The 27,202-nt window shown below is 45.3% G+C and overlaps 1 protein-coding gene across 1 annotated transcript; it reads left to right on the top strand.

The window, feature by feature from the left end:
* Positions 1 to 746: 746 nt before the first annotated feature.
* LGI2 (leucine rich repeat LGI family member 2) lies at positions 747 to 22,652 on the top strand. Its single transcript, XM_050896437.1, has 8 exons — positions 747 to 931; positions 1,047 to 1,118; positions 4,037 to 4,108; positions 7,362 to 7,433; positions 7,992 to 8,063; positions 9,141 to 9,310; positions 15,806 to 15,970; positions 18,575 to 22,652. Exons 1-8 carry the CDS (start codon positions 747 to 749, stop codon positions 19,390 to 19,392), a joined length of 1,626 nt encoding a protein of 541 aa, XP_050752394.1. The 3' UTR covers positions 19,393 to 22,652.
* Positions 22,653 to 27,202: the final 4,550 nt, after the last annotated feature.

The following is a 27,202-nucleotide window of genomic DNA, read 5'->3' as shown; positions in this document are numbered from 1 at the left end:
CTAGATGATGGGAGGATTTCACAGAGGTGTTAGAGGGGCAGGGATGCTGGTGTTATCTCCGTAGTCCAAGGGGTATTCGTTTTTCTTCGGGGGGGGGGGGGGGCTGTCATCCTCTTCCTTGCAATGAGCTGGGGTCGTTCAGTAAGCATGACTGTGCAGTATACAATGTAAACTCTCTCTCTCCCTCTCTCTTAACAAAGTTCATACAATTTCACACTATAAAGACTGGCAGGGAATGAGATCTTCCCAACAGAATTCAGCCCAGCTAGGAGGGACAACAACCCACCCCAGCGACAGCACCCCACCGCTAGCAGAGGTCGCCCTGAGAAGTCGCGCCATTTTGTTTTTAAAGTACCCTTTTCAACCCCTGCGTGAACAGTCGTCCTGAAGCCAAGTGAGTCTTCTGACACCCCACACCCCACACCCCCCCCAATTTTTTTTTGACGATTCTGCAAGAACGTCCAAGAAAATAAATAGTTTCGGGGCTCGCATCGCTCGGGAGTTAGGAGAGGCGGGGGGGTCACCGCCGCCCTCTGCCTCCCGGCGGGGCAAAGCCCCGCCGGGAGGCAGAGGGCGGCGGTGACCCCCCGGAATCGCACCGCCCCTCACACCACCCGCCCTGCCGCCGGCGGGACCCCCCTCCCGCCCGCCCCCGCCCCGGTCCCGGCCCGGCCCCGGGGCGGCGCCGCTCTGATGTCAAGGCGCGGGAGGCGACGGGCAGCGACCGGCGGTTAACGGCGCCGGTAATGGCGGGCCCGCTGCGGCTCTTAGCTCTCTGCACCGCCACCGCGCTGCTCTTCCTGCCGCCGCCTCCCGCCGCCCCGCGGAAGCCGCCGCGCTGCGGGCCGCCCTGCAGCTGCTGGCGGGAGTCGGCGCTGTGCGTCGGGGCGGCGGGGCCGCCGCGCAGCCTGCCCGCCGGCCTGGGGTCCCTGTGAGTTGGCGGGGGATCCGCGGTGCTGGGGCAGGGGGAAGGAAAGGGGGACGCGGGGGCGGTCCCGCTTGACGGGTGGCTGCCTTTTTTTTTTTTCCTTTTCTTTTCTTTCCAGGAGCCTGGTAAACGGGACCTTCTCCGAAGTCAAGGACAGGATGTTTTCCCACCTGCCCTCCCTGCAGCTGCTGTAAGTATGGCACTGAAAAAGACAACGGCCAGTTAGCACTTTGCCCCCGTTCCTCCTAAATAGAGTTACGGGTGCCCCTGTAGAAAGGGAGGTAACGGGTAAATCCCCAGCTCGTGCAACTCTGCTGATGTAGCTGCCGTTTCATAACGGAGGGATGCATTTTCCGCTCATAAGCCACTTCATAAAACGTGCATTTAGTTGCTGAAGGAGGACAAAATGTTTTCTGATGACCTAAGTTCCCCTTTTTTTTTTTGTTTTTAATTTCAGCCTTAATAAGTTTAGGGCTGAGTTTTCCCCCAGCGTCATGTGGTGGCTCTCGCTCCTGCTCACTTTGTGTCTGGGAGTCTCGCGTTGGCTTTGGGACGTTGCGGGCGCGACGGGGGGGGGCGAGCAGAGGCAACCGGGACACACCTCGGAGGAAAGCCTCTGTGTGTGAAGCGCTGGTGTTGTCTGCAGCATGACTCTGTGCTTCGGCGTCCGACTTGGAGAGTGGCCCCTCGGATGCTTTCTGACCTGAGGGACCTACAGGCGGGATGGTCCTCTGTCCCAAGGGACAGTGCTGCAGCTCCCGGCACTCTGCAGCCCTCCCTCCTTCCTGACCTCGGGCAAGCCGGTTGGTCGTGCCCATGTTGCAGTCAGGTGTGTGGCTGCAGCTCTGGTAGCTTACCCAAACTTGCTTTAATTTAGCTGTCCTGGGAGGCAGTAGCAGGGAAGGTATAGAGATACGGGGTGCCGTACAACTCCCCTGGGGAGCCCGGATACTTGTTCCTCAGGTAGCCTGTAGAGAAGCTGTGCCGCTGCCTGTGCCCTGCCTAGCCCAGTGCAGCCTGCCTGTAACGCCTGATACCAAGCAGACCCTCCACGTCTCCCCCCGTAAGGACCAGGTTACCCCCAAAGCAAAGACACGCTGCAAAGAAAAATTTGGCAGAAAGATGCGAGGCACGCCAGAAACCCAGGCTAAGCGCTTGCCACAGAGCTAGACGTTAAAATTGGTCTTAGCAATAGGTAGTCCCTAAAGGTATCTGGTAGCGTGATGGCCAGCCTCCTCTCCTCAGGCACCCCCACCTCATTCTCAAAGGCCTGTCTCGCTATTTGGGGGTGGCAACACCCCATGGAAAATGCTGGGGAGAAGTGGGCAAAGCAAGGGGTGGAGACTTTCGCCTTCTTTAGCATGGCACCGGTCCCAAACCCAAGTTTTTGTGGCACTTGGGGGCCAGCACAGAGCCCTGGGCAGAGGGCAGGGGGACTTTGCCCACCTGTGAACGGGGGCAAACAGCAGACTCGTGCCAGCTGGGAAGGAAAGGGATGAATCCAAGGATGGGTTGAGAGAAACTGTGGGTGGAAAATTAGAGATCAGGGGAATCTGGTTGGTTTTGGATTGTGGTACTGGGAAGAGGGAGGAAGAGCAGATGACGGTTATCCCTTTTCATTAGTTGTAGTAGATTTCCAGGAGGAGATGTTGGGGTGTATGGGGTGGTGGGGCAGAGGTCAGTTGTTGAGAAAGTCAGAAGCTGCCCATATCACTTTATGCGGCAGATCAGACGTGGGAGCAAGAGGGGTTTGTCGTCACCACCACCACCACCTTGGGCCCTGACAAATTGTGTTGGTTAGTGTAATTTGTGAGTTTGCCCTTCAAACATGAGAAGAAAGAATGATTAAATGACAAAAGAGATACATGCGTAACTGAGCACTTGGGTACCTCAGGACTATGTCTTCTGTGGCAGTAGCCATGGTAAAGCAGTAACGCAAGGATTTATTTTTGATGGCGGTCTGCATCTTTGTCAGATTTCTTTGGGATAATTTAAGGAGCATTTGTCTGGTATTAGCATAATAACCGAGGATGACAGGGAAAGTTTGCATTTCATGTTCATTAGTCTTCCAAATTAATTTTAGTAAAATGCCTAAAACCATACAAAAAGGATTAATAAGTTCCTCTAATAAAGCGATCAGTGCAGATATATTCATTTGTAGCAGAAAATTCTGAGATTTTCCCAAAATGATTTCTTTTGAGTAGCGTTTGATTTTTTGGACTGAATTAAAAGTTTTGCTGTTTTCTTAAAAGGAGATTGCTCCCTGTGCCTTTGAACATCAACACTGGAGATCGTTGTGCTTTGATACAGCAAAGAAGGAACTTTGCTGGCAAAGCCTTTCCGTAGCATCCTTCTCCCTGACTGCCTTGTCCTGGCTCAGATGACAACTGCTCCAGGGCAGCTCTAACACGTTTTGTTCCTGAAGTTCACGTGGGAGGGCAAGGCAGTGCCTGGAGCAGGCAGCACCGCCGCTCTTCCTTGCTGCCCGTGGACACAGGGTTTTGCTTTGCAAGGATAGCAGGACATCTGCATTTCCAGCTGATGAACTGGCCACGTGAACCGTGTGTTCTCCCATGCCATGGGCCGTAGCCCGTTTGCAGGTCAGGCTTGGAGCATCCCCCCAGGAGTGCAGAACGAGGGAGCGCTGATCCACCGAGACTGCACAAATGAGAGCTAGTGCTTGTACAAAAGGGCTCCCCCCTTTCTGGGAGCTCAGGTGTGCTGCTGAGATGGTCTCTTGAAAATTTTTGGCGTGGCTGGAGGGGTGATGGGCAACTGGGGTCCACACTCAGCAGACCTACCCTCTAAGGACGGCTTGTCCGGCTCAGGGGACTAGAGGGTCGAGGGCCAGGTTGCATTTAACCAAGGTGAGTGGCAGCGCGAACGTTTTTCCTGGGGAGCAGTGGACGTTAACTAGCATCACATTATGACTTTGATTTTTTTTTTTTCTAATAGACCATTGCACAGTATTTTATGTATGCTGCATTGGTGGGGCAATATGGGCTCGAGTCAGTAAGATTAGTTTGGTCATGGGCAATAAACACAACAGGCATAATCCAGTGTGTCAAGTTTTAATGTGCTTTCCTAATGCCTGCTCTCCATTTTCAGCTTGCTGAACTCCAACTCCTTCACTGTTATACGAGATGATGCCTTTGCTGGTCTCTTCCATCTAGAATACCTGTAAGTTTGGTATTTTATGTCTTCCCCTGTCCTTTATATATCAAGATGTTTTGATCTGTTGCCAAGACTCCTGCCGTGAAATCGTAGTCTTTACTGTGATTCCCAGGAGCAGGGGAGATGAAGGATTTACGTTCCACTCCTGTGCAAATGTCCTTTACGATGGCTCACCATTTTTCAGAGGTTGCAGTGGATTTTTAAAATACGCCGTGAATGGAAGATGGCTCTGTGCAATTACAGTACACCGAAAAAGCATTGCTGAGCAAGAGCTTGTCCTGGCTTTCCAGAACAGTGCCATCATTGTCGAAGGGTTTTGAACCTCAGGAAAGAGGTGGGGAAGGCTCTCCTGGCCTGCTGGCAGCCTGAAGAGGAGGTGCAGAGTATCTGTGTACTGCCCAGAACAACCCTGATTACCAGACTGCTTCTTTTCCCCTAAACTTTCCTCTCCAACTTCATCTTTGTTCCAATATCCCACTTAATGCCTGTGGCATTTATCTTTATATTACAAATATAATTATAAATATATAAATATATTTCATATAATATCAATTATTGTAATTATCTATATTATTATTTAAATTTATTTAACTTTCCTTTACTTAGTTCACTTCTTCGTTGATTTTTACATTACCTTCATTTCCCGATCTTTTTTTTTTTTTTAGGTCACCTTTTTTTCTTTTAAAAAAAGTATTAGCCCTGGTACCAGGTTGTCCTCACTTCATACTCCAAAGGACTGCCATTTCTCTGTGTTACTGGACATGAGCTGGTATGTTTGAAACTCTGAATATGATCTGAAAAAAATTCATCTTTCCACCCACCTTCCCGTGCTGAAAGATAGCTGTGGAAAACATTTCTGTCTTTTTCTAAAGGAAGACCAATGCTCACAAAACTGACTCTTGCTAAGGTCTTGCAGGCAAGTAGGTATTAAGGTGGGATATACTCAGGACTAATAGTCTGCTCTGTGCGGAGCAGCCAACAATGGAACTTGCAGACAAAGAAACAGAGGATAATGGTAAATGGTATAAGCTGAAATCCACAATTCAGCTACACCTGGAATTTTCAGCGATAGCAAGTTATCTAATCATTCTCTTTTCCATATGTCTACAGAAAAAAAAGTAATTTGCAGAATGTTTGCAAAAAGGAAGAAAAACATTTGTGTGTTGTTTCATTAATGACTTGCTTTCAAGTGCTGATGAGTCTAACATGGAGCTTGTCCCAGCAGCATATGCAGTCGTAGCGGTTGCATTGGTAACTGCAGCCAGACGCCCTGTCCAAAAGAAAAAAATCCTGCCCCTCCTCAGCTGGTCAAAGGGAAAACCTCTGTCCCTGGTTGCCAGCTGCAAACCAGGGAGCAGAGTGAAGACTGTTAAAGCCTTACAGTTTCAATTTCCTTTAGCAGCAGCTGAACAAGTGGTCTCGGTTAATGGTTTTGGTAACCCTCCCTGCCGAGTCCACAGAGCTCTTCCTCTTCCCAGCAAATCACACCTCCGCCATTTGGGAACAGGGTGTGAGTGGCCTTTCTCTGGAGTTGTTTTTGGCCATGCAGCCAGTAACACCATTACAGCTTCAATAACTCATGTCTCTCGGTTACCAGTGATCAGACCTTACGGAGAATAAGAAAACCTCACTGACAAAGAATGACAAGTTTCTTTATGTACAAAGCAAAGTCTCCGGATGAAGAGCAGCTAGGGAGCACCCACAGCAGATACCTGTATATATCTCTTTCTCTCTCTCCAGCTGTGTCGTGCTGCACTTGCAGCACTGATAGTGGCATTCAATGCACCCTTAAACTAACTGGCTTCATGTACAGAGTCTGTATAAGACAGGTCTGATAAAGACAGGGGCTTTGCTGGTGATCAGAGTGGCGTTCCCAGGGTAGCATCCCTTTCAGGCCAGGTTTGGTAACTCGGGAATCCAGCAAATTACTGAGTCCCAGCCCAAATCTCCATCATCTCACTGCAGTGTGTTCAGTGAAGCCGTGTTTTTTTGCACAGACCAGTGAGCTGGTGCTGTGCGGCGATGCCAGGTGCTGGTGAGGGTGTCAGGAGGCAGTTCAGCTCTCTGCTCTGCAGATTGAATTCGTGTCCCCGGCAGCCTTGTAACGGAGTACGGCTGACCGTCTTCTGACATCCCCCACGCAGACACAACAGTTTCTCATCCGCACCCTTTGCCTGTAGTCAGGGTCATGGTCACTTCATGAAGGATTTTGGCTATGTCTAAACTGCAGAACCAAGAGCACTTGTCATCTCCTGCATCCCCATCTTGACTCTCTCGAGAAGAGACCTTGGCTCATAGCATTTTTTCCTCTGTTTCCCCGGAAGGCAAATAAGGATGCATAGGAGGAAGGGAGACACTTTTATCTCATAAAACCTTTTATAAAGTCAGCATGCAGTTGTCTTCATCCAGGTACAGCTGTACCATGCAATATCTTGATGGCCACCTGGCTGCAATCGCTTTGCAGAGCTGATGGTGTATTTAGGGATGCGTCCTCAAGTGCTCGGGGGTCAAGATGCTCAAATATCAGCTCTTTCTTTAAATGCTGACGTGCAGTCAGGAGGAGCAGCATGCTCCTGGAATTGATACGTGCCTGTCATTATTTCCCCAGTGCACGGGGCCGTGACTTGTGTGCAGCCGGGCACCCTGCAGAGGTGGAGTCCCGGCTGGAGAGAGCTGAACTGTGGCAGCAAGAAAAACAAGGCAGCGGTCTTGCCGTTTATGCAGACTTCAGATGTCTACCAGTATGTAGCTGCAGTTCACGTCACGGCTCTGTGGGTGTGGAGATGGCACTGTGTGTGCAGCCACAGGAGCTCCGTGTCGGAGCGTCCGTCTGCAGCCTGGGCAGCCCTGGCGCTGCTGTGCTACCTCGTGGTTTTAAAATGCAGGCGATTTGTGAGAGGAAGGTAGGACTTTAGCTTCTAAAGTCCATCTCGGAGGCCTCTCCTACACAAGTCTCTTGCCTCACATAACACACCCCGAGAGGATTAACCAATAGAGGAATAATGTTTTTTGCTTTGTTCATTTTGTTCCTCTTCTGCTGGATACTGTGTCACGTGCCCGGTACCTGCATCGTTCCTCATGGTCCACCAAAGGAAAGGGAAAAAGGGAATGTGAGCAGCTCCACCGAGACTTCCCCGCCTTTAAGTCTGAAGGGGCGACCCAGGAACCTGCTGAATTTGGAGAACATAGGTTAAAGCACTGGTGATGCTAATAATACTCCTAATTAAAGTCTTTTAAAATATTTATTTTTTTTGCCTAGATTCATTGAAGGAAACAAAATTGAAACCATTTCAAGAAATGCATTTCGTGGCCTTCGAGACCTGACTCACCTGTAAGTTATTTAATACTTGGTAGAGTAATTTGTGCTTGAACAAAACTCTTCTGGGGGTTTTCCTGCCACATAAAAAACCTCCCTTCCGCTCCGTGCGTCAGCTTCCTCCCGCTGTCGACATGCCTTCCACAAATTAAAAAATGGCCTTTAAAAAATTCCTGCTCGGACAGCACTGCGGCACGTTCGGCTGCCCGCGCACACTCGCAGCTCGTGCTGGGGTGCGGCTGTGACCTGTGGATGCTGTACCGGCACCACTGTGACACTACCTACTCGTGATTAACATCCCTGTTTCTTTTCAGTATGCTCAGTGATTGCTCTGTGCGTTACATTTATACCTGAGCAATAAAAAAGCTTTATATATTTTACTTTTACGTGAGCTTCAAGCAATCTCCATTCCTGAATGAGAATAATTAATATATGCCTGTTCCTCGTAACTATTAACAATGCCAGTGGCTGGACGGTACCAGATAATTAACAACCTGTAAGTGAGCTCAGACTTAGTAAGGGTCAGCCAGACAAGAGATAGCAATGATACTAAGCGCTAACTTTCTTTTCTAGTTCTTTGGCCAATAACCATCTCAAAGCTCTGCCAAGGGATGTCTTCAGTGATTTAGATTCTTTAATTGAACTGTAAGTAATGAGAATCTTTCTATTGACTGCCTGCTTCTGTCACTCTGTTACTCTGAGCTTTATGTTCTGGGTTTGTGTGGTGCTGTATCTGATATCTGCACAGAAAAGAAATGTGCCTTTTGTTGTTCTAGCTTTTCTCATTTTAAAATTGTTTACTTGGTAGACTCCTTTAAAATAACTGCTATTTCTCAAATCACTGTTGCTTCTTGTGATGCTGTACACAGCTTGCATTATTGTACTTCTTTCTGATGTTTCATATAAATTGCTTTTTAGGGAAAGGGAGACAATGACTTTTAAAACTACAATTTCTCTGAACATTTTTTCCTGTTATTGTTGCATGTATTCCCTGAGATTATTTTAGTAAAAGGCATTCATTAAAAAAAAAAATGCTTTTTTTCTTGTTTTTGTGCAGTTGTAGCACATTGCTGACTTACTGTCAGTGTTTTCTTGTATAACTGAGCTGCTAGTCAGCTTCCCCTATTTTTGGCCTGGCTCTCCCAAATAGCAAAGCATAATTGTAAGCCACAAAAATTGCCAAGGGATTGAAGAACAGGTACAGTGTTGAAATTGCACATCCATTAGGAGGAGGAGGTTAAATTGACTCCACATCAGCAGCAACTCTAAAAAATACAAGCCTCACCATTTCTGTGTTACATTAAAATACAGATGTACCAGCAAGGCCACTCTGTCACCCAGCGGTACTGGAGTAGTTTAGTGAAGGAATGGGATTTGTCTGTGTCAGTGGTAGATGGTGGGATGGAGGCTTGCAGCAGACAACCACACTGTCAGGATTTATTACGTTATAGTCCTGATCCTATGAAAACTTATAAGCATGACTGACTTCACACGTGAAGATTATACGTGGGCATATTTCCTAGATTAAAACTGTTTTTCAAGGACAACACTCAGTGAAGGAGAGTCCATAGTAAGCGAGTCCAAATAAAACTTAAGAAGCATTACTGTTCTCAGTAATACTCAGGTATTTTTAAATTCAGCATGTTAAGGTGATAACAGTTCTGTAGTATTCATATTGCTATCAACCTTTTCAAATATGTTTATTTCTGTGTGTTTTTTTAGAGATTTAAGGGGAAATAAATTTGAGTGTGACTGCAAAGCCAAGTGGTTGTTTTTGTGGTTAAAGATGACAAATTCCACTGTTTCTGATGTCCTGTGTATTGGTCCAGCAGAATATCAGGATAAGAAGTTAAATGATGTGACAAGTTTTGATTATGAATGCACCACTACAGGTATTCAGAATGTATATTTCTAAGCACACTACAAATAGTTAAATATCAGAAGTTTAGACTTTACCCTGTCGCTTCTGTGAGCATGACCTGGGGGGAGGAAAGGGTTACATACAAAGCACTTCCAGTACTAGAGCAAGCATAAAATAGAAAAATTACATTTCGAAGCCAAAGTAAGTAGTGAGTTTTTATTTGGATTAAGTGATAATGGGAGAAGAGCTCTGACTATTCATATTCCAAAAGACTTGATTATGACTCACTTTGTGACTTAATTTTCATCACAGAATGCTTTCTATTATCTGGAATAAGACCATACAGTTATGGCAGATGAGCTTCCCAAAATCACTGTATTTCACAGAAAGCAATGAAAAGAAGTTCAAATAATGTGGCTGTATCTGTTATCTTTATTCAATAGGCCACAATTTAATAGCATCAAATGTGGTGGCAATACTGCCAGCAGTTCTTCATGGAACTCCATTAAGTTGGAGAAAAATGTCCTATAATATTCCGACTACTGTCTTGTTTAGGATCTTGATTTTTATTTTAGGTAATGTAAAGCATGCTGAAGGAAGTGAAGAGAAACTTGCATGTGGTTATGCTTATATTTTATAACCGAACAGCCACAGTTACCTGTCTTTAAATGTAGTCACATCATATAACTGAGAATTATCAGCTGCAAGTATCGGTTTTCATCTTTCATGTATATGATGTCAGCACTCTGCCTTTTTTCTATACAGTAATATTAGAGGCATTCGAGCTCTTATCTGTCATCAAGGCAGTCATCATCATTAAAAGACAATAGAAAAGTTGATTACTAGTAATGTAAAATAAAGTTTCAGGACAAGGTATGAAAGGTAATCCAAGGGCAGTATGTAAAGGCAAAGAGAATGATCTCAGAATTCAAAAATATGTCAGAAGAGCAGCAGAGGTAAAGCGCGATTATCTGCTACATAGAAGGATGTCAAAAACAGGACAGCAACGTAGCTTAGAACGGTACCAAAGTTACGTTCCTGTGTCTGCCAAATCACCAAGATGCAAAAGTACGAAGTAAAAGCAGGCTTTATTTCATTTCAATCTGGTTTAAGCAATTGCGCAGCCCTAACAGTGTGCGAGAACAAGCCTTATCTACCTGGTCCTCAGACCTATACTGACCTACCTGCCCTCTGTCATCTCGTTGTACCTAGAAACCTAACAATAAAGTTGCTACAGGCAAAATTCACCCTTAATGTTAGTCCCTTTGTCTGCTGTAAGCGAAATTACACCAAGCATAAATCTAATTTCACATGCTGTAGAGTTTGCTGGGGAGCTAAGGCGTTAGGTGGTGCAAGGATTGCCCAGCTGAATATTTGTTCAAATGCCATCAGAGAAGTGCTTTTGCAGCACAGCGTATAGCTTTAATACACTCTTCAGATAATAAAGGATGTTTTCAAACCAGTCCTTCTCTGGCTGCTGTGAGGGAAGGCTGTGTGCCTAACCAACCCCTCTGGCCTGGGAGTAGGCAGCAGCAGGCTTCCCAGAGCTCCAGTGCGTAGTGAAGGTGGAGGGTGCAGCAGACATGGAGCGCTGGCATCCTTACAAAGTGTCCGACAGGGACAGACTGCATGCAGAAATGACCCGTAAGAGAGAAAACAGAGATAAGTAGAGCACAAATGCAAATCTTCGGGAATGTGTCACCTCTGAGACAGCATCATATCCCCTGCACTGAACTGGAAGTTACCTTGCTCGAGCTGTAACCCTCCAGTGGCCTTGGTGGTCTGCGGCATCAGGCCACAGCTGCTTTTTCCTTCTCTGCCATTGCCTCCCCCAGATCCAAAGGGAGCGTAAATATGCCCGTATTCATTCCTTGAGGACTGGTTAGTCACAGGCTCAGGCTTGTACCATATTCTGAAGTAAAGCAACACACCCTGTAGGTGTAATCTTTCCCACTCGGTGATGGGCAGTGCTCTGCAAAGCTCTTTCATTCATGTTAGTCTTTAGTATCGTATTTTCCTCCTTTGCCAGGCGTGATGAGACTTTCCATCATTTCTGATCTCTGGTACTGTGTGTCAAGCGTGACTGGATGTAGGATGTGGTAACAAAGCAATTTGCTTGGTAAAACATGCATCTCGGCAGCTCCATCAGTTCACTGCATCAGCTGAACTGCTACAGTGGTAACAGAAAGAGAGATGGAAAGAGGTGCTGCCAAATTAAAAAAAAAAAAAAAGCCAAAGAACAAAATGGTCCTATTGCTTCTTCACAGAGAAAGCAATTCACAGTGTCGGTGATCCGCACTTTTAACTCTTTTTGTGATAGCATCTCTCTTTTCCATTTCTCACGGCTGGCATCATGGAAGCAGGTTAAGGCATTTCACTTCGTTTCTTGTCTTTCTCCCGCAACAGTGTGCGAGGGGGCTGTGCTGTGGCTGTAAGCACAGCAGGGGAACGTGTAACTTACTTACTTTCAGGAGACTGGAAAACGGGCCTCATGCTCCTATAGTCACTGGAAACAGGCTGTGTGTATGCCTGGGACCTGCTTTGCCCAGACCTGCAGGCAGGGATCATCTCACCGAGCTTTGGAAGCTTGGTTTCCCCTTTCTTTACCTGGCTGGGACTGTCTTCTGGAGGTGGTCCTCTCTTTCTCCACTGGCTGGAAGGAAGGTAGTTTGCAAATTAAGAGTTACCTGCTCTGTACTCGCTCCTGTGCTGGAGATCACCTGTGGCGCCGTGGTGGGAGACGGGAAGGGATGGCTAATGCTCCCCGATAGCACCCCCAGGTCCTGGGTAGCCTCACCTGGAGTAGAAGTCTCCACCACAAGGAAGAAGGGACGTGAGGAGAGGGGGACTGAGTCGCAGGATGCAGTTTAGGAGCTGCTGCCCAAACAGATCATTGCTCCCCTTTCTCTTTAGTGTCCTCCAGCGTTCCCCACACGCTCCCCCTCTGCTCTGCCAGCATCGGTGCTCCTGTGTGCTGGGATCAGCCAGAGCAGGGACTGCCGGAAGGGAAATCAGCCCAACAACAAAAATGTTGGGTCCCTCATCCGTGATGGCTCATGCCAGTTCAACAGCAGAGGGAGCAGAGGCGGAGTGGGCGGCTGGAGGATGGGGGGACCACCCAAGCCCTCAGCTGGCAGAAAGCAGTGTTAAAACCACGTGTCTAGAGACAGGGAGAGTAAAACTGTGCGTCGGGGCGAGGGGGAGAGAGTGACAGCCCGTGCAGACAGCGGCACAGGGGGGAAGCGAGGGCCATGTCCTCTTCCCTCTCCCGTGCAGGCTGATCCAGCTTAAAAGACAAAAATGTTGGGAAACATGGCCCCCCCCGCCCCGTATTTACTTTACGAGCTCTTTCTAGCATTAAAGCAAGGCATGTGGACCTGCCTGTAAAACTAAATCAAGCCCCCAAGACCTAAATTTTTGTCAAGTCTAATGTGGCAGCATCTCTTTACTGTGTAACCCTGTTCCACATTAGAGTCTGGTATTACCAACTGGTGCTAAAAACAACGTTTATTGCTTTTTACTGATTATGACTGATTTTGTTACCCATTTTCACTCATCCAGTGACACAAAGAGCCCAATGACAGGTACAAGTAAAAATAGCTGTGTTAACACTGAATCATTTCTGAATGAGCAGTGGGTTTTAACACAGACTGGTTTGTTTTAATTCACAGATTCCCTCAAAGTGTTTCACAACTGTTCAAATTTCAAGAGATGTCTTTTTCAGCATTCGTTTTTTTGTTTTTTCTCAAGATTTTAAAAACATTTTGATTTTCTGTGACTGTATCTGCCATTGTTCCATCCTTAGCTACCTTTCATGATTTATCACTTACTTTTACTTTCTGCATACTTTGGTGTCAATTTTCTCCAGTTCTTTTATTTTCCCAGTGAGAATGAAGATAACTTTCTTGTTTTTCTACCAGCATTTATGAATCAAGCCCAAACTCTATTTATAATAGTCCCTCGAAGAATGGAGACTGTCATTTCTTTTGCAGCTGTAGAATCTGCTCTGTTTGTTTAATGGTAGTCATCTATCTTTATTCTCCAGAAGTGTAACTCCTCAAGGGCAAGGCTTTCAAGCATGCAGAGACAGAGAGTTCTTCATTTAAAAACAATTATTTCATAATGCACCAAAATGAGGGGCTTGAGTGAGGACTTAATTACCATTTCACCAAAATCCCTGGATGCTCAGGCCCTTCCAACGTAGGAGTGCGTGGTGAAGGCATGTAGCAAATGGAGCTTGAAACAGAGCGGTGAGTGGTTGTGCAGAGAAATGCCATGGTAGCCGAAGATGCATTTCATAGAATCATATAATGGTTTGGGTTGGAAGGGACCTTTAAAGATCATCTAGTCCAACCCCTCTGCTGTGGTTAGGGACATGTTCCACCAGATCAGGTTGCTCAAAGCCCGATACAACCTGGCCTTGAACACTTCCAGGGAGGGGGTGTCCACAACTTCTCTGGGCAACCTGTTCCAGTGTCTCACCACCCTCACAGTAAAGAATTTCTTCCTAATATCTAATCTAAATCTACCCTCTTTCAGTTTAAAACCGTTACCCCTTGTCCTATCACTACACTCCCTGATAAAGAGTCCCTCCCCATCTTTCCTGTAGGCCCCCTTTAAGTACTGGAAGGCCACAACAAGGTCTCCCTGGAGCCTTCTCTTCTCCAAGCTAAACAAACTCAATTCTCTCAGCCTGTCCTCATAGAGGAGGTGCTCCAGCCCGCTGATCATCTTCGTGGCCCTCCTCTGGACCCACTGGAGCAGGTTCATGTGTTTCTTAGGCTGGGGGCCCCAAAGCTGAAGACAGTACTCCAGGTGGGATCTCACCAGAGTGGAGTAGAGGGGCAGAATCACCTCCCTCGACCTGCTAGCCACACTTCTTTTGATGCAGCCCAGGATGCGATTGGCTTTCTGGGCTGCAAACACACATTGCTGGCTCATATTCAGTTTTTCATCCACTAATACCCCCAAGTCCTTCTCCACAGGGCTGCTCTCAATCCACTCATCACCCAGCCTGTATTTGTCCTTGGGATTGCCCCAACCCATGTGCAGGACCTTGCACTTGGCCTTGTTGAACTTCATGAGGTTCGCACGGGCCCACCTCTCAAGCCTGTCAAGGTCCCTCTGGATGGCATCCCTCCAGCATGTCAACTGCACCACACAGCTTGGTGTCGTTGGCAAACTTGTTGAGGGTGCGCTAAATCCCACTGACCATGTCCCCGACAAAGATGTTAAATAGTGCCGGTCCCGATACCGATCCCTGAGGAACACCACTCATCACTGCTCTCCACTTGGACATCGAGCCGTTGACCACAACTCTTTGAGTGCAACCATCCAGCCAATTCCTTATCCATTGAGTGGTCCATCCGTCAAATCCATGTCTCTTCAATTTAGAGATAAGGATGTCATGTGGGACAGTGTCAAATGCTTTGCACAAGTCTAGGTAGACGGTGTCCGTTGCTCTTTCCTTATCTACCAACGCTGTAACGCCGTTATAGAAGGCCACCAAATTTGTCAGGCACGATTTGCCCTTAGTGAAGCCTTAGTGAAGCTTTTTCTATATATCTATATCCATGCATCACTTCAGCGCAGGCCTTCTGCCACATTCTAGACCCAAGTGCTGGTTTTTCTTTGTCAGCTCTCCTATAGCAGTTTCTTTTTCTGATAATAATGACCTTGCCCAGCTGTCAGGCCAAAGATCACATTCAGACCCAAGTCTGCTTGCTTTGTGCCAGGTTGGCTCTGTGCTGACTGCTGACTTAGCCCAGGGTGAATTTTAGAGTTAAATCTACAAAGGCACTTAGCTTTTGAGAAAAAATCTTGAATTTTGGAGTTACACTCCTAGTTTTTACAGGTTGCTCCAACTCCTCAGTCTTAGTGTCTAGAATAAGTTTTCCACTGGATAGTAATTTGCAGGTTGGTTGTATTTTATGCCTAAACTACTTTACAATGCCCCATAAAACGTTATGTTAACTGAGTTTTTGATTACACCATTTTGTCTATGGTCTAGCCGAAATGGGGTTATCCCCAGGCAAACTTCAGATATCATTTCACTTTCTGCCTGGTTTAGCATAACACAAATTGCTAGTGATTAAATTTGCATGACTTAAGAAGTTATTGGACTTCAGCTGGAAGTTGCTGTCTCTCAGCTTGAAAGTAATTCTAGCAAGGCCATTTCACTTGACGGGAAAGCAACTTCCAGCTGTGGGGAAAGAGACTTCTCTCTCGATATCCTGATTTCATTGATTCCAGCCAGCCTAGCTGGAAAATCTGATTTCTGCCACTATTTACCTATTTGATCTCCTTGGCAACTGTATTTCCAGAGGACAGTTTATGATGCCTAAAGCAGGAGATGCTTTCCCCTGTTGCTGCATGCCTAATGTGAGCGCTGACACTTCTGTGCTAGTGTTGTACAAAATCCAGAGTATTTCACTCATTTTTCAGTGTAAATTGTTATAATCAGCAACCACTGACTCTGTGTTTCCAGCAAGGATGTATCCTAACTGTTGTAAATGTATGTTTCTAGATTTTGTTGTTCACCAGATTTTGCCCTACCAGTCAGTTTCAGTGGATACGTTCAACTCAAAGAATGATGTGTTTGTAGCCATTGCACAGCCCAGCATGGAGAACTGCATGGTGCTGGAGTGGGATCACATTGAAATGAATTTCAGGAGTTATGACAATATCACAGGTATATGAACACTGGGATTCCAGTCATTGATGAACTGTTGGCATTTCACAAGGACGAGATTCGTAGGTGGGACCAGTTGATGGTTTTTGTCCCAAATCTCTGTTGAATTTGGCAGATCGAAGCGTGTAATGTTTGGACATGAGTGACTTCATGGAGTAGTGTATCTTGTTAATACATGCACATTTAACCTCACTGTAGCACACAAACTAGGCTTTTTTTGTCTGATCTTGTAAATTGTTCTGAAGGTACAAACACTTGCTGTGAATGTCACACCATGGCCCAGCTTTGCACTCACTGCCTGAATCACACTGCAAGTTAAAGTATAAGTTGAAGGAGCCCTCACTCTTGCCAAAGTGTCTGCAAAATAGAATATAAAAATACTCTACTGCATGTAGAAGGAAATAGGTCTGAAGGATGCTTCTAGGGTGCGCTGGCCAGGAAAGCGTGTGTCACAGCTGAAGATGACATAGAAATATTTTAACCATGGTTGTTACCTGAAGAGATGTGCTGTAAAGCTTTCACGTTTACTTTCCATTTACAAACATGCTGAATTAGCATTCTGGCCAGATTACTCATCAAACAAAAAGCCCATGTGGATGCCAGGTGATTTTCTAATGCTAACAACCGTTCTGTCCCTAACTGACACTTACGGTGCTCAGTCACACCATGACAGCAGGGACAGAGCCTTTAGAGCTGTTATACGCTGCCCAATTTCCCAGCTACTTCAAGCTACTGGTTCTGAAGATTCAGGAGCTAAACTTATCCATGGAGCATCCTTCCCTCCTGTTCCTTGTTACATGTGATGATAGATTATTTTTTACCTTGCATTTTGGGAAACAAAGAGTATGCTGCGTCCTCATCTGGTGCTGAAGTCTACAAAGGCAGCAAACACCTACCTCCACAGATCAGCTGTGTGTCACTAATGAAAGTTTACAAGATGCTTCCCCTCCATCAGGAGATTTTGGAAATGAAAAATTTTGCTTTATTAGGTTTCATTGTGTTTTGGTAGATTAGGGGGAAATACGTACCAGTGGATGTAAATTGAGAAGTCGATGGCCCGAAGAGAGCTAGCAGAGCTCTAGAAAAGCTCTGGAAATGAAGTTGAGATTTCAGGTCATTTTGAAAGACAGCTGTCTTCCAGACTTATTTCACCTTCCTGTGAATGACATGATTAGGAGACACTTCTGCTGGGGACTTGTGTCGTAGCTCCACACCCAGCGTACGTGCCCAGACTCATTTCTCGAACAACCATCCTGTGTTCCTGGAAGGCCTGAGCTTGAGCTCTGGACTCTGAAATGTAAGCGGGCGAGAGACTTTTGCCAGGGGACGTAGGCACGTAAAGAGCCTCTTGTGGAGCCTGAAGAGTGTTTTGTAGAGCTCAGGTGCCAGCTATGTGCTCCATGGGGAGTTTCATTACTAACTGTATGCTTGGCATTTGGATATCTGAATGTAGCCCTTTAGAACATGGGCTTATGGAGCTGAGCTAGTTGTCAAGGTTGCCTTTACAGACAACGTGCAGAGAATAGGCGTTGCTGTCCTCTGCAAAAGGAGACATCTACAGGCCAGGTGAGATCTCTTCTAGGGTGCTTTTTGACTAAGTTAGACCAGAAAGAGCCTGCATGATCAGCTCGAGCATTCATGTCTACGCTGCAGATACCTTATGGTACTTGAGATGAATCCCACCCCTCCTGCACTGGGAGGGCGGTAGATCATCCCAGGCCGGCTGTGCAACAACTATGGGTAGGGGACCAGCAGAGGTGCCAGGGCGAGTCTCCTGTAGTGACTGTGACCAAGCACACATAGGGGAATCTGCGCAGTTACGGTTCTACTTAAACTGTGCACTTCAGAGAGGAATTCTTCTCTTCTTCCAACAAAACCTTTCGTAACTAGTCTTTTTGACGTCTTTTTGATGTGGCTCTTGTACAGTGACTTGACATTCTCAAAACCGACCATAACCCCATCTGATCTAATCTGGCAACTGCAATATTCCTAAATATTTCTAGTTTAATGTAATCTCAAGAATACTTAACAGAAACAACAGAGTTAGATTTATCTTTTTCATCCTGCTGTCAGGTGATATATCCAGAAGATGCATCAATATTTCTATTTACAGTAGCAAAAAGCTGACGCTGGCCCTCTTGGAGCAAGAAAAATAGACTATATTTCATTCTTCTAGTTAAGCTGGAAAGATAGACATTCCAAGAATAAAAGAATTTCAGATTCCTGCTGAGTCATGAGATAACAATTCTTGTTATTTTGGAATAATAAAATTTGGCTTAAATAATTGTTTTGGATATTAGGGGGCATGTGTTTGAACAAACAGAGAAATAAAAAGTATTCTGGATAAAAAGGAATGAGCATTTTAGGGTGCATCATACTTGCACACCTTGAGGGGTGTGACATTTCCAACATTTGAAGTCATCTTTCCAGTTATTGGGGAGAAAAAAACATGAAAAGAAGCTCTGATGGCATGTAGCAGAAGACAAAATTATGAGATGGTGCAGATTTAAAAAAGGGGAAGGGTGATTTGGGAATCTGTCTGTGGTTTAAAGGGTGCTTTCTACTGTGCTAATATGTGTGCTTTTTTTTTTCTTTGGGCAATAGGTCAGTCCATAGTGGGATGTAAAGCCATTCTTGTTGGTGACCAAGTCTTTGTGGTGGTGGCACAGCTGTTTGGTGGCTCACACATTTACAAGTATGACGAAAGCTGGACAAAGTTTGTCAAATTCCAGGATATCGAAGTATCTCGCATTTCCAAGCCAAACGATATAGAGCTTTTTGAGATAGACAGTGAAATGTTTTTTGTCATAGCAGATAGCTCTAAAGCAGGTTTGTCAACAGTGTACAAGTGGAATAACAAAGGATTTTACTCATACCAGTCCCTTCACGAGTGGTTCAGGGACACCGATGCTGAGTTTCTCGATATAGATGGGAAATCACATTTAATCCTCTCTAGCCGTTCCCAGGTTCCCATTATACTCCAGTGGAACAAAGTTTCCAAAAAGTTTGTCCCACACAGTGAAATCCCCAACATGGAAGATGTCTTGGCTGTGAAGAGTTTCAGGATGCAAGATAACCTGTACATCACGCTCACGAGATTCATTGGTGACTCCAGAGTTATGAAATGGAATAGCAAACAGTTTGTGGAGATACAGGCTCTTCCATCCCGAGGAGCCATGACGTTGCAGCCTTTCTCCTTCAAGAACAATTACTACCTAGCCTTGGGAAGTGACTACACCTTCTCCCAGATTTACCAGTGGGATGGTGAAAAGAAGATCTTCAGATTATTTAAAGAAATCTATGTGCAAGCACCACGGTCTTTCACAGCTGTGTCAACGGATCGAAGAGATTTTTTCTTTGCCTCTAGTTTTAAAGGAAACACTCAAATATTTGAACATATCGTCATTGACTTGAGTTTATGAAAAGCTGCTGGAGTGAAATTCATGTAGAATGACATTTATACACAAACAAAACAAAGAGAGACCTTTCCAAAACCAGGGTGCACCTATGGAGTATGGTGACATTTTCTGAACTTTTCAAACTTGCATATTAATCAGGGATTGCATTTACTTGGTTGCTGCAAGACATGTCCGTTTTATCCTTTTTCAAAGACACTTTGCAATCTGCAGTCATTCAGAGGAGAGTGCAGTGCATTAGGATTAATGTTGGCATCTAAGAGAATGATCTAAATTTTACCTAGAAAACTACCTTGAATTGAACATCTCATAAAGCAAGTGAAGAGTAAGCCATACAAAGCATAGAAATGATCTTGACTCTTAAACTGACATGTTAGTAATGATTTTAAGACTACAGCCAGTTCTTCCTGGTTGCTGATGAATTATAAAAGCAAACAGTAACGTTCCAGAATACACTTCATTTTGGTTTCTTGAAGTCTGTCTTCAAAATCTGTCTTTGTGGTTTATAGTAAGTCCGAGGCATCATTTTAATACATTGTAGATTAAAGGGCAAGTCAAAATCTATTGCCATTTTTCTTCCATTATTCACTATTTCAGCAACAAATGGTGCATAACAAGTAGCCCAGCCCACAGTAACTGGGGAGCCAGGAAAAGAAGAGTACGTCACTTCTGGACTGTGAGATCTTAAGTTAACATAGATGGAAAATAACAGAGGTCTGCATGGTGCCATGAATGAATCAACTACAAATTCTGTCCACTTTCTGTTTTAATAGGTATTCCAGAAATCCACCCCATTTTGCCCTCATTCATACTTGTCCTGATGATTCCAGTAGATTCTGGGGTGTTTTAACAGGTAAATCTGTTGTGATCTCTCATTCTAGAAGGCACAGCTTAAGCTTAGCCTGAAACACACATCTACATTCATGTACTCCGTGCTGTAGCTCGTCTGTATGCAATGAGATGATTTCTTCTCCAGTGTTCTCCCCTCAGCACAGCTCACAAGCAATAAATTCAGGTTTGGGTCATGACAAGCTCTATTTGGGGAATCTTCCTGCTGGCTGAGGTCTAAATATGACTTTGGTATCACTGAGTCTTTTGAAAAGAAGGCAGCTGGAGCTGTGTCAGGCTAGAGTTAACCCTGCCTCCACGAAGGATTTCCTCTCTGTGGCTCCAGGCTTTTGCCAGGTTGCCAATTCATTGAAGGTCAAACAGGAGGATGTGAACAGACTGTGCTGCACTGGTGTTTTGGGTGGCTACAGACTAAGGCATTCAGTCATGCTAAATAGGGCAGTCCTGGCACGCAGAGCCTCTGTCAGGATAACAGCAAGGGACCGTTTTCCTGGAAGGGCTCTCCACCATCCTTACCCAACAAAACTGTGTATCAGAGCCCTTGTTTGTTCACTTACACAATATGTTTCTTTAAGTTTTCATACCACTTAGCATACTGGGTTGTTTTATCATGTCTTGCTGCTGCACTGCTGCCTTGGATAATAGGAAGGCTTTGTGTAAAGCAGGCGGAGCAAGGGAAACTGTCCTTTATTCCTTCATACTCAGGGCTATCTCACCATCTCTGTGCTGAGTGAGCTTCACATTTTTGCCCTGGACATGTGAAACATGGCCTATTATCACAAATAGAGATGTTCTCATAGGCTTTCCGACATCCAAGATGTGAACAGTGCTGCAGAAGAGGATTACGCACAAGGACTGCCATGAGGAGTCATAACCTACCAGTGACCTGGCATATCACAGCCTTCCCCAACTTTTGCCTCGCTGCTATGAAATAAAATTTTTACTGGCCTGTCAGAGACATAACTCATTTTATTCTGTTTTAAAATACGTGTTAGGTTTTTTCCTATAGAGGTGCTCATCCTGGTTTTATTTTTAATTACATTGGCAACTTAGCCCATCCAGCCATCAGAAGTATTGAGCACTGCCCTCTGAATCCCAATGCAGTGTCAGTCCCGGTGGTTCAATCAGACCAGTAGATGCAAGCCAACCTTCTGCAGTAGGTTTTAGCAGTACCTCTCCTAGGATTAAGCTAACAAATCCGACAAAACAAAGAGATGATTCATATGTCTGCCAGTGAATGCAATTTCTTATCATGTTCCCAGTTTACTTTTTAAAGCGGGTATGGCTGGCAAGTGAAGTTTTTTAACCTGTGTTGAGGGTAGGCATTTTTTTATTGCTTTTCTGTCGAGTGTGCATGTTTAGAGTGAGTCAGGTATTCTGATGAGGAGAGGCATTTCTCAGTGCACCAGCACTTTCTTTTAGGGCTCGCTGTGAGTACCGTTCACTCAGCAGGGGGCATCAGTCAGAGCTAAAACCTAGTTTAAAGAAATTGGATCTTGGCATTTTTTACTTGAAGGGAAGGAAGAGGATGGTGGAAAAGGGCTTGTGTGTCAAATACCAGGAGATTGTACTGTTTCGAGAGCCAAGCAGATTTTGAGACTTGGCTATCAAGTTGAATTACATTAAAATGGTCTCTGCAGAGACAGGCTTAATAAAGAGGACAAAGTGATCCACAGGAGTCTAGCTCATTCACGTGGGACCAGAAGAAGAAAGTGAGGGAAATGCATTCTGCGGGCAGGCTGCCGCTTCTGCTGAGTAGCTGTGTTGGTTGGTCAGAAAGCCCAGCTCAGCATCCCTTCCAGCTTCAGGAGCAGCCTGGAGTCAGACGCCGGCCCACCTGTTCTGCTGAGTTAGTGCACAGGAGGTCAAAGCAGCTAAGAGGGAGGGCAAAAAGCACCCGTTGATGAAGAAAAGATGACGGTACATTTCACAGGATTAAACAAAGGCAGGGTCTCAAAAAGAGCCTTGTTCTGGTCTTCCTGCTCCCAAGGAAAAGCTGTAGGATGCAGCCATAACAACAGAAATCACTAAGCATCAAAAATACTTTCTGCCTTTCCAAATGCAACAACGGTTTTGTCTCCATGGCCTATATTCTGTAATGGAAATTGTTTTGAACAATAAATAAACTATGCGTATCCATAATTTATTGCAACTATTAGACCATCAGGACAGTGAGAAAGGATAACAGAACATGCCACCTGGTAATTTTTAATGTATTCTAAAATACATACAACTATGTAAAGAACAGTAGTTTAAATAAGCATAGATTTAATACAATGTGCTATCTACAGTGGGAGCATTTTAAGGCTGTATATACATTGAGCTTTTTTTAGTAAAGAGGAGCTGATACAATCTATGCTACTGACACATGTATGTACTCTTTCAATATATGAATAAAATGTAGTTAATGAGACTAATAGTGGTGCGTTGTCCGTGTTAAAATATCCATGCTGTGAAGATCCACACTGCCAGAGGGATGGACAAGGTGGGCAAACGGGTCCTTGTCCATTTATGATCGGTTTTGGCTTTTGAAAACGTGGAGGAAGCCGTGCTCAGCTTAGTTAAATTCAGTTTCTGTGCCTGAGGTAGCTCGGACCTCCAAGGTTTTGCTGTTCCCTGGCTTTCCTCTTCGCTCTTTCCTTACACCCCATCTAGTGTTAGCAAGTATGTAATGCAGCTATTACTACAATTTTCGGTTCACATTAAACTCAGGTATTTCCTTTCTTTCTTACCACAAACCCAAGAGATTTTCATTTTCAAAATAATTTTCAAAAGATACTTCAGATACTTAAGTGGGTTTCTTCCATGCAGAGTGGATAGGAACCAAGCCCTAAAATTAATACGTAGACTTTCAGATCTTCGCTGTGGGGTCTCTTAAGATTTGTTAAATTTTACTGAATCATTGGCATTTACTCTGAAATTGCACAAATAAATATATCAACAGTGAATACATTTTATTTAAAGCAATCCTTGAGCATTACCCACTGATCCTGCTAGTCACTAATGCAGGGAATAATTCTTTTTGTTTCCTCTTTTTATTCAGCAACAGCGCAATTCTCTGTAACTAATTATAGGCTTGTGCAATCAAAGACATGTCTGACATACCATAATGGGATGCAATTGCTCCGGGATCATTGCTTTCCTTTTGGGTATTCCACCTTTTTATGAGTCAGCAGCCCTTGTGGTGTGGTTCACTGAAACTCCATCATAGCTCAAACATCAGCTTCAAATCAGCACCATTTCCCCACCTGCCCTCCCCTGGTTTCTTTGCCCTTGCTAGGTGAAGATTTTTTTCCCACCCGTTACCACCTTCTTCAAATCTTCCTCGGAAAGTTTCTATTCCTCCTTGAAAGTCACAGCAAGATACCAAGAGAAAAGCATTCCCAAAGAGCAATGCGGGGATGGTCAATCCTCTGCAAATTTCAAGGGGAAGACAGAGCAGGGTCTTTTTGAAAGGTCAAGCTGAAGGCAGATGTGTAAGAAACAGCTGTAAGAGTCCCACTCATCCCCTCTAAGTCCCATTCACTCCCAGCCTACAGATCTGAGCTGCTACCACTGCTCCCTCTTCGCAGCAATCCTCACAGCCAGGAATTACTGAGACTTTTTTTTCACACCCTAATGCAGAAGAAATGTAGCCGAGCTGCTAACAGTGGTTTTTTCCCCCTAGTATCTGGAAACCAGCCCCTTAACCCTTCTTGCATTCCCCATACAGTCCACCCTCCCTTTTGAGAAACTGCAGGCTAGATGATCTAATGGGCTTCAAAACTGACCTTCAAAATCTGACAAAACCAGCTGGCCACATGGTGTTAGATCCTCCACAAAATGAGACTGATACTGTGAAAGCATTTCAAATGACAGCTACGAAAACTTAATCCACCCCCCAGTACCACTTTCCCCATAAGTCATTGCCATTCTTGCCACAGAGCTGCATGATGATTTGCAGAGATGTTTTGCAAAATCTTGAACAGGAGGAAGGTTGCTGGAAGATGAGGTCCATGTTATGACGCTCTAGGCAAATTCTGTTATCTTTAGGTCTGAGTGGATGGTTTGGAGCTATCCACATACATGGTGGGTAGCTGCATACGTTGCAAGTTGGATGTGATTCCTTACAAAGCCACGCACAGCAAAATCAAAGTCAAACTGAACCTAACGTCATGGCTCCGGGTGAAGAAAATGTTGAAGGGAAGCATCTGGAGTTGCACAGTGCCACCCTGGAATGATTCATAGAGGGGTGTGATGCACTTCAACAGGCAGGCACGGCAGATAGATACATTTTTTACAATCTGTGGGTTGGGTTGAAAGAGATTATATGGGTCTTCACAGAATCATAGAACAGTTTGGGTTGGAAGGGACCTTTAAAGGTCACCTAGTACAACCCCCCCTGCAATGAGCAGAGACATCTTCAACTAGATCAGGTTGCTCAGAGCCCTGTCCAACCTGACCTTGAATGTTTCCAGGGATGGGCATCCACAACCTCTCTGGGCAACCTGTTCTGTGTTTCACCACCCTCATTGTAAAAAAAGTCTTCCTTAGATCTAGTCTGAATCTACCCTCTTTTAGTTTAAAACCATTACCCCTTGTCCTATTGCAACAGGCCCTGGTAAAAAGTCTGTCCCCATCTTTCTTATAAGCCCCCTTTAAGTACTGAAAGGCCACAACAAGGTCTCCCCGGAGCCTTCCCTTCTCCAGGCTGAACAACCCCAGCTCTCTCAGCCTTTCCTCATAGGAGAGGTGTTCCAGCCCTCTGATCATTTTTGTGGCCCTCCTCTGGACCCGCTCCAACAGGTCCGTGTCTTTCCTGTACTGAGGACTCCAGAGCTGGATGCAGTACTCCAGGTGGGGTCTCACCAGAGTGGAGTAGAGGGGCAGAATCACCTCCCTCGACCAGCTGGCTATGCTTCATTTGATGCAGCCCAGGATGCGATTGGCTTTCTGGGCTGCGAGCGCACATTGCTGGCTCTTGTACAGCTTTTCATCCACCCGTACCCCCAAGTCCTTCTCCGCAGGGCTGCTCTCAATCCCTTCATCCCTCAGCCTGTATAGATACCAGGGGTTGCCCTGACCTAGGTGCAGGACCTTGCACTTGGCCTTGTTGAACTTCATGAAGTTCACATGGGCCCACTTCTCGAGCTTGTCCAGGTCCCTCTGGATGGCATCCCATCCCTCAGGCGTGTCAACCGCACCACTCAGCTTGGTGTCATCTGCAAACTTGCTGAGGGTGCACTCGATGCCACTGTCTATGTCATTGATGAAGATATTAAACAGTACTGGTCCCAATATGGACCCCTGAGGGATACCACTTGTCACTGATCTCCATCTGGACATTGAGCTGTTGACCACTACCCTCTGGATGCGACCGTCCAGCCAATTCCTCATCCACCAGACAGTCCATCCATCAAATCCATCTCTCTCCAATTTAGAGAGAAGGATGTTGTGGGGGACCATGTCAAAGGCCTTACAGAAGTCCAGATAGATGACATCCGTAGTTCTTCCCTTGTCCACTGATGTAGTTACTTCGTCATACAAGGCCACTAGGTTGTTCTTGGGAAGACTGGATGAGAAATTGCTATGGGCACCTCCTTATTCCAGTTTTGCCATGTCAGTGAGGTAGCCTAGATGGAGTTTGGTAGAAAGCAAGGAAAGCAGGTGCCAGAAGTTTAATATAAGTAATATTAAAGTTGAGATTAGAAAACTGGAGATGGTGAGGCTGTAGACAAATGTTTAGTTACCTTGAGGGAAACAAATCACATTTTCTAAGCACAGAGATAAATCAATGTGAGATCAGGGAATCAGGGAGAACAAAAAACATGTTTCTAAATAAAGGAAAAGAATAGGAGTGACAGCATATGAAGGGTGAGTTTACTTTGGCTCATTACAAAGTATCTAAGTGTCTTTCCAAGGTCACTCAGAGAATGCAATCCACATCATTTTCCTTTCCAGAGTCACCCTAGTTTATGCTTAATTAAACTATGCAAGCTCTGCACACTCTAGAAAATGCCCTTTTTATTACATTGTAGGCAATTTGCATTTCTGAAGGGCATTTGGGAACCATGATATCACCAGAATGAAGGGCTTCTGGTAGCGTTGCTCCCATTTTTATTCATTTGCAATTGTTGACTTTTATTCCGAAGTTCATTTCTATTTCCTGCTTGGACATTAGCACCGGATTGTACAAGAATGCTCATTTTCCAACTTCAATGGCTGTTTCAGTTCTTCTACTCAGCAGCCCCTTGGGGCTGACTCATCCTCCAGCTGCAGGCGTGCCCTGACAATTAATTCTCCATTTTAGTCCCGTGAATGAAAGGCCAGTGGGTCAAGAAAGTACTCACCACCCACTACTGGTGGGGTCAGTGTGGATGGAGCCTGGGCTGGCACATGGGAGGAGGGAGCAGCACTGCTCTCTGCATGTTGATTAATCTCTCTCTTCCATTTCTTTCTCTTCTGGTCTTGCTAGTACGGTAAATGGTTTTGCCAGAGTTTTACAGAAAGCAAAGTACCGATAAGGCCAGGGTGGTACAGATTTACTTGGGATGCTTCTGAGAGCAAGCTAGAAATAGAAAGGGGAAACAGAACTTAAATCAGCAACTCTGGTTAATGGCATCTGCCTACTATTTGTTTGTAAACTCTGTAGCCCAGGGGTCTCCTTGGATCCCCAACTTCTCCTGGTTCCTGCTGACAGCATTTTCTGACTCTGCTTTGTACCATTAGCATCTGGGGAGAAAACTGCAGGCCTTTCATTTCGGAGGAAGGCTCATTACAATTATCTGTGCCTCTGTCACCTCGGGATCTGATTACGGTGCTGGGGTTGCACCTTGAAATCGTTACAATTAAGACTTAATGAAGTGAGTAACTACCGAGTCCTGCAGTTACTCCCCACCAACTTATTGCATCTGCCTCTATCATAGGCATAGCTACTACTTGATTTTTATGATTTTTTAAAAGTGAAACTTTGGAGTTTGTCCTATAA

The sequence above is a fragment of the Gymnogyps californianus genome, chromosome 4, assembly GCF_018139145.2.
Source record: "Gymnogyps californianus isolate 813 chromosome 4, ASM1813914v2, whole genome shotgun sequence".
Classification (NCBI taxonomy): Eukaryota; Metazoa; Chordata; class Aves; order Accipitriformes; family Cathartidae; genus Gymnogyps; species Gymnogyps californianus.
Note: the sequence above shows the minus strand (reverse complement) of the source record. Positions and strands in the feature narration are given on the sequence as shown.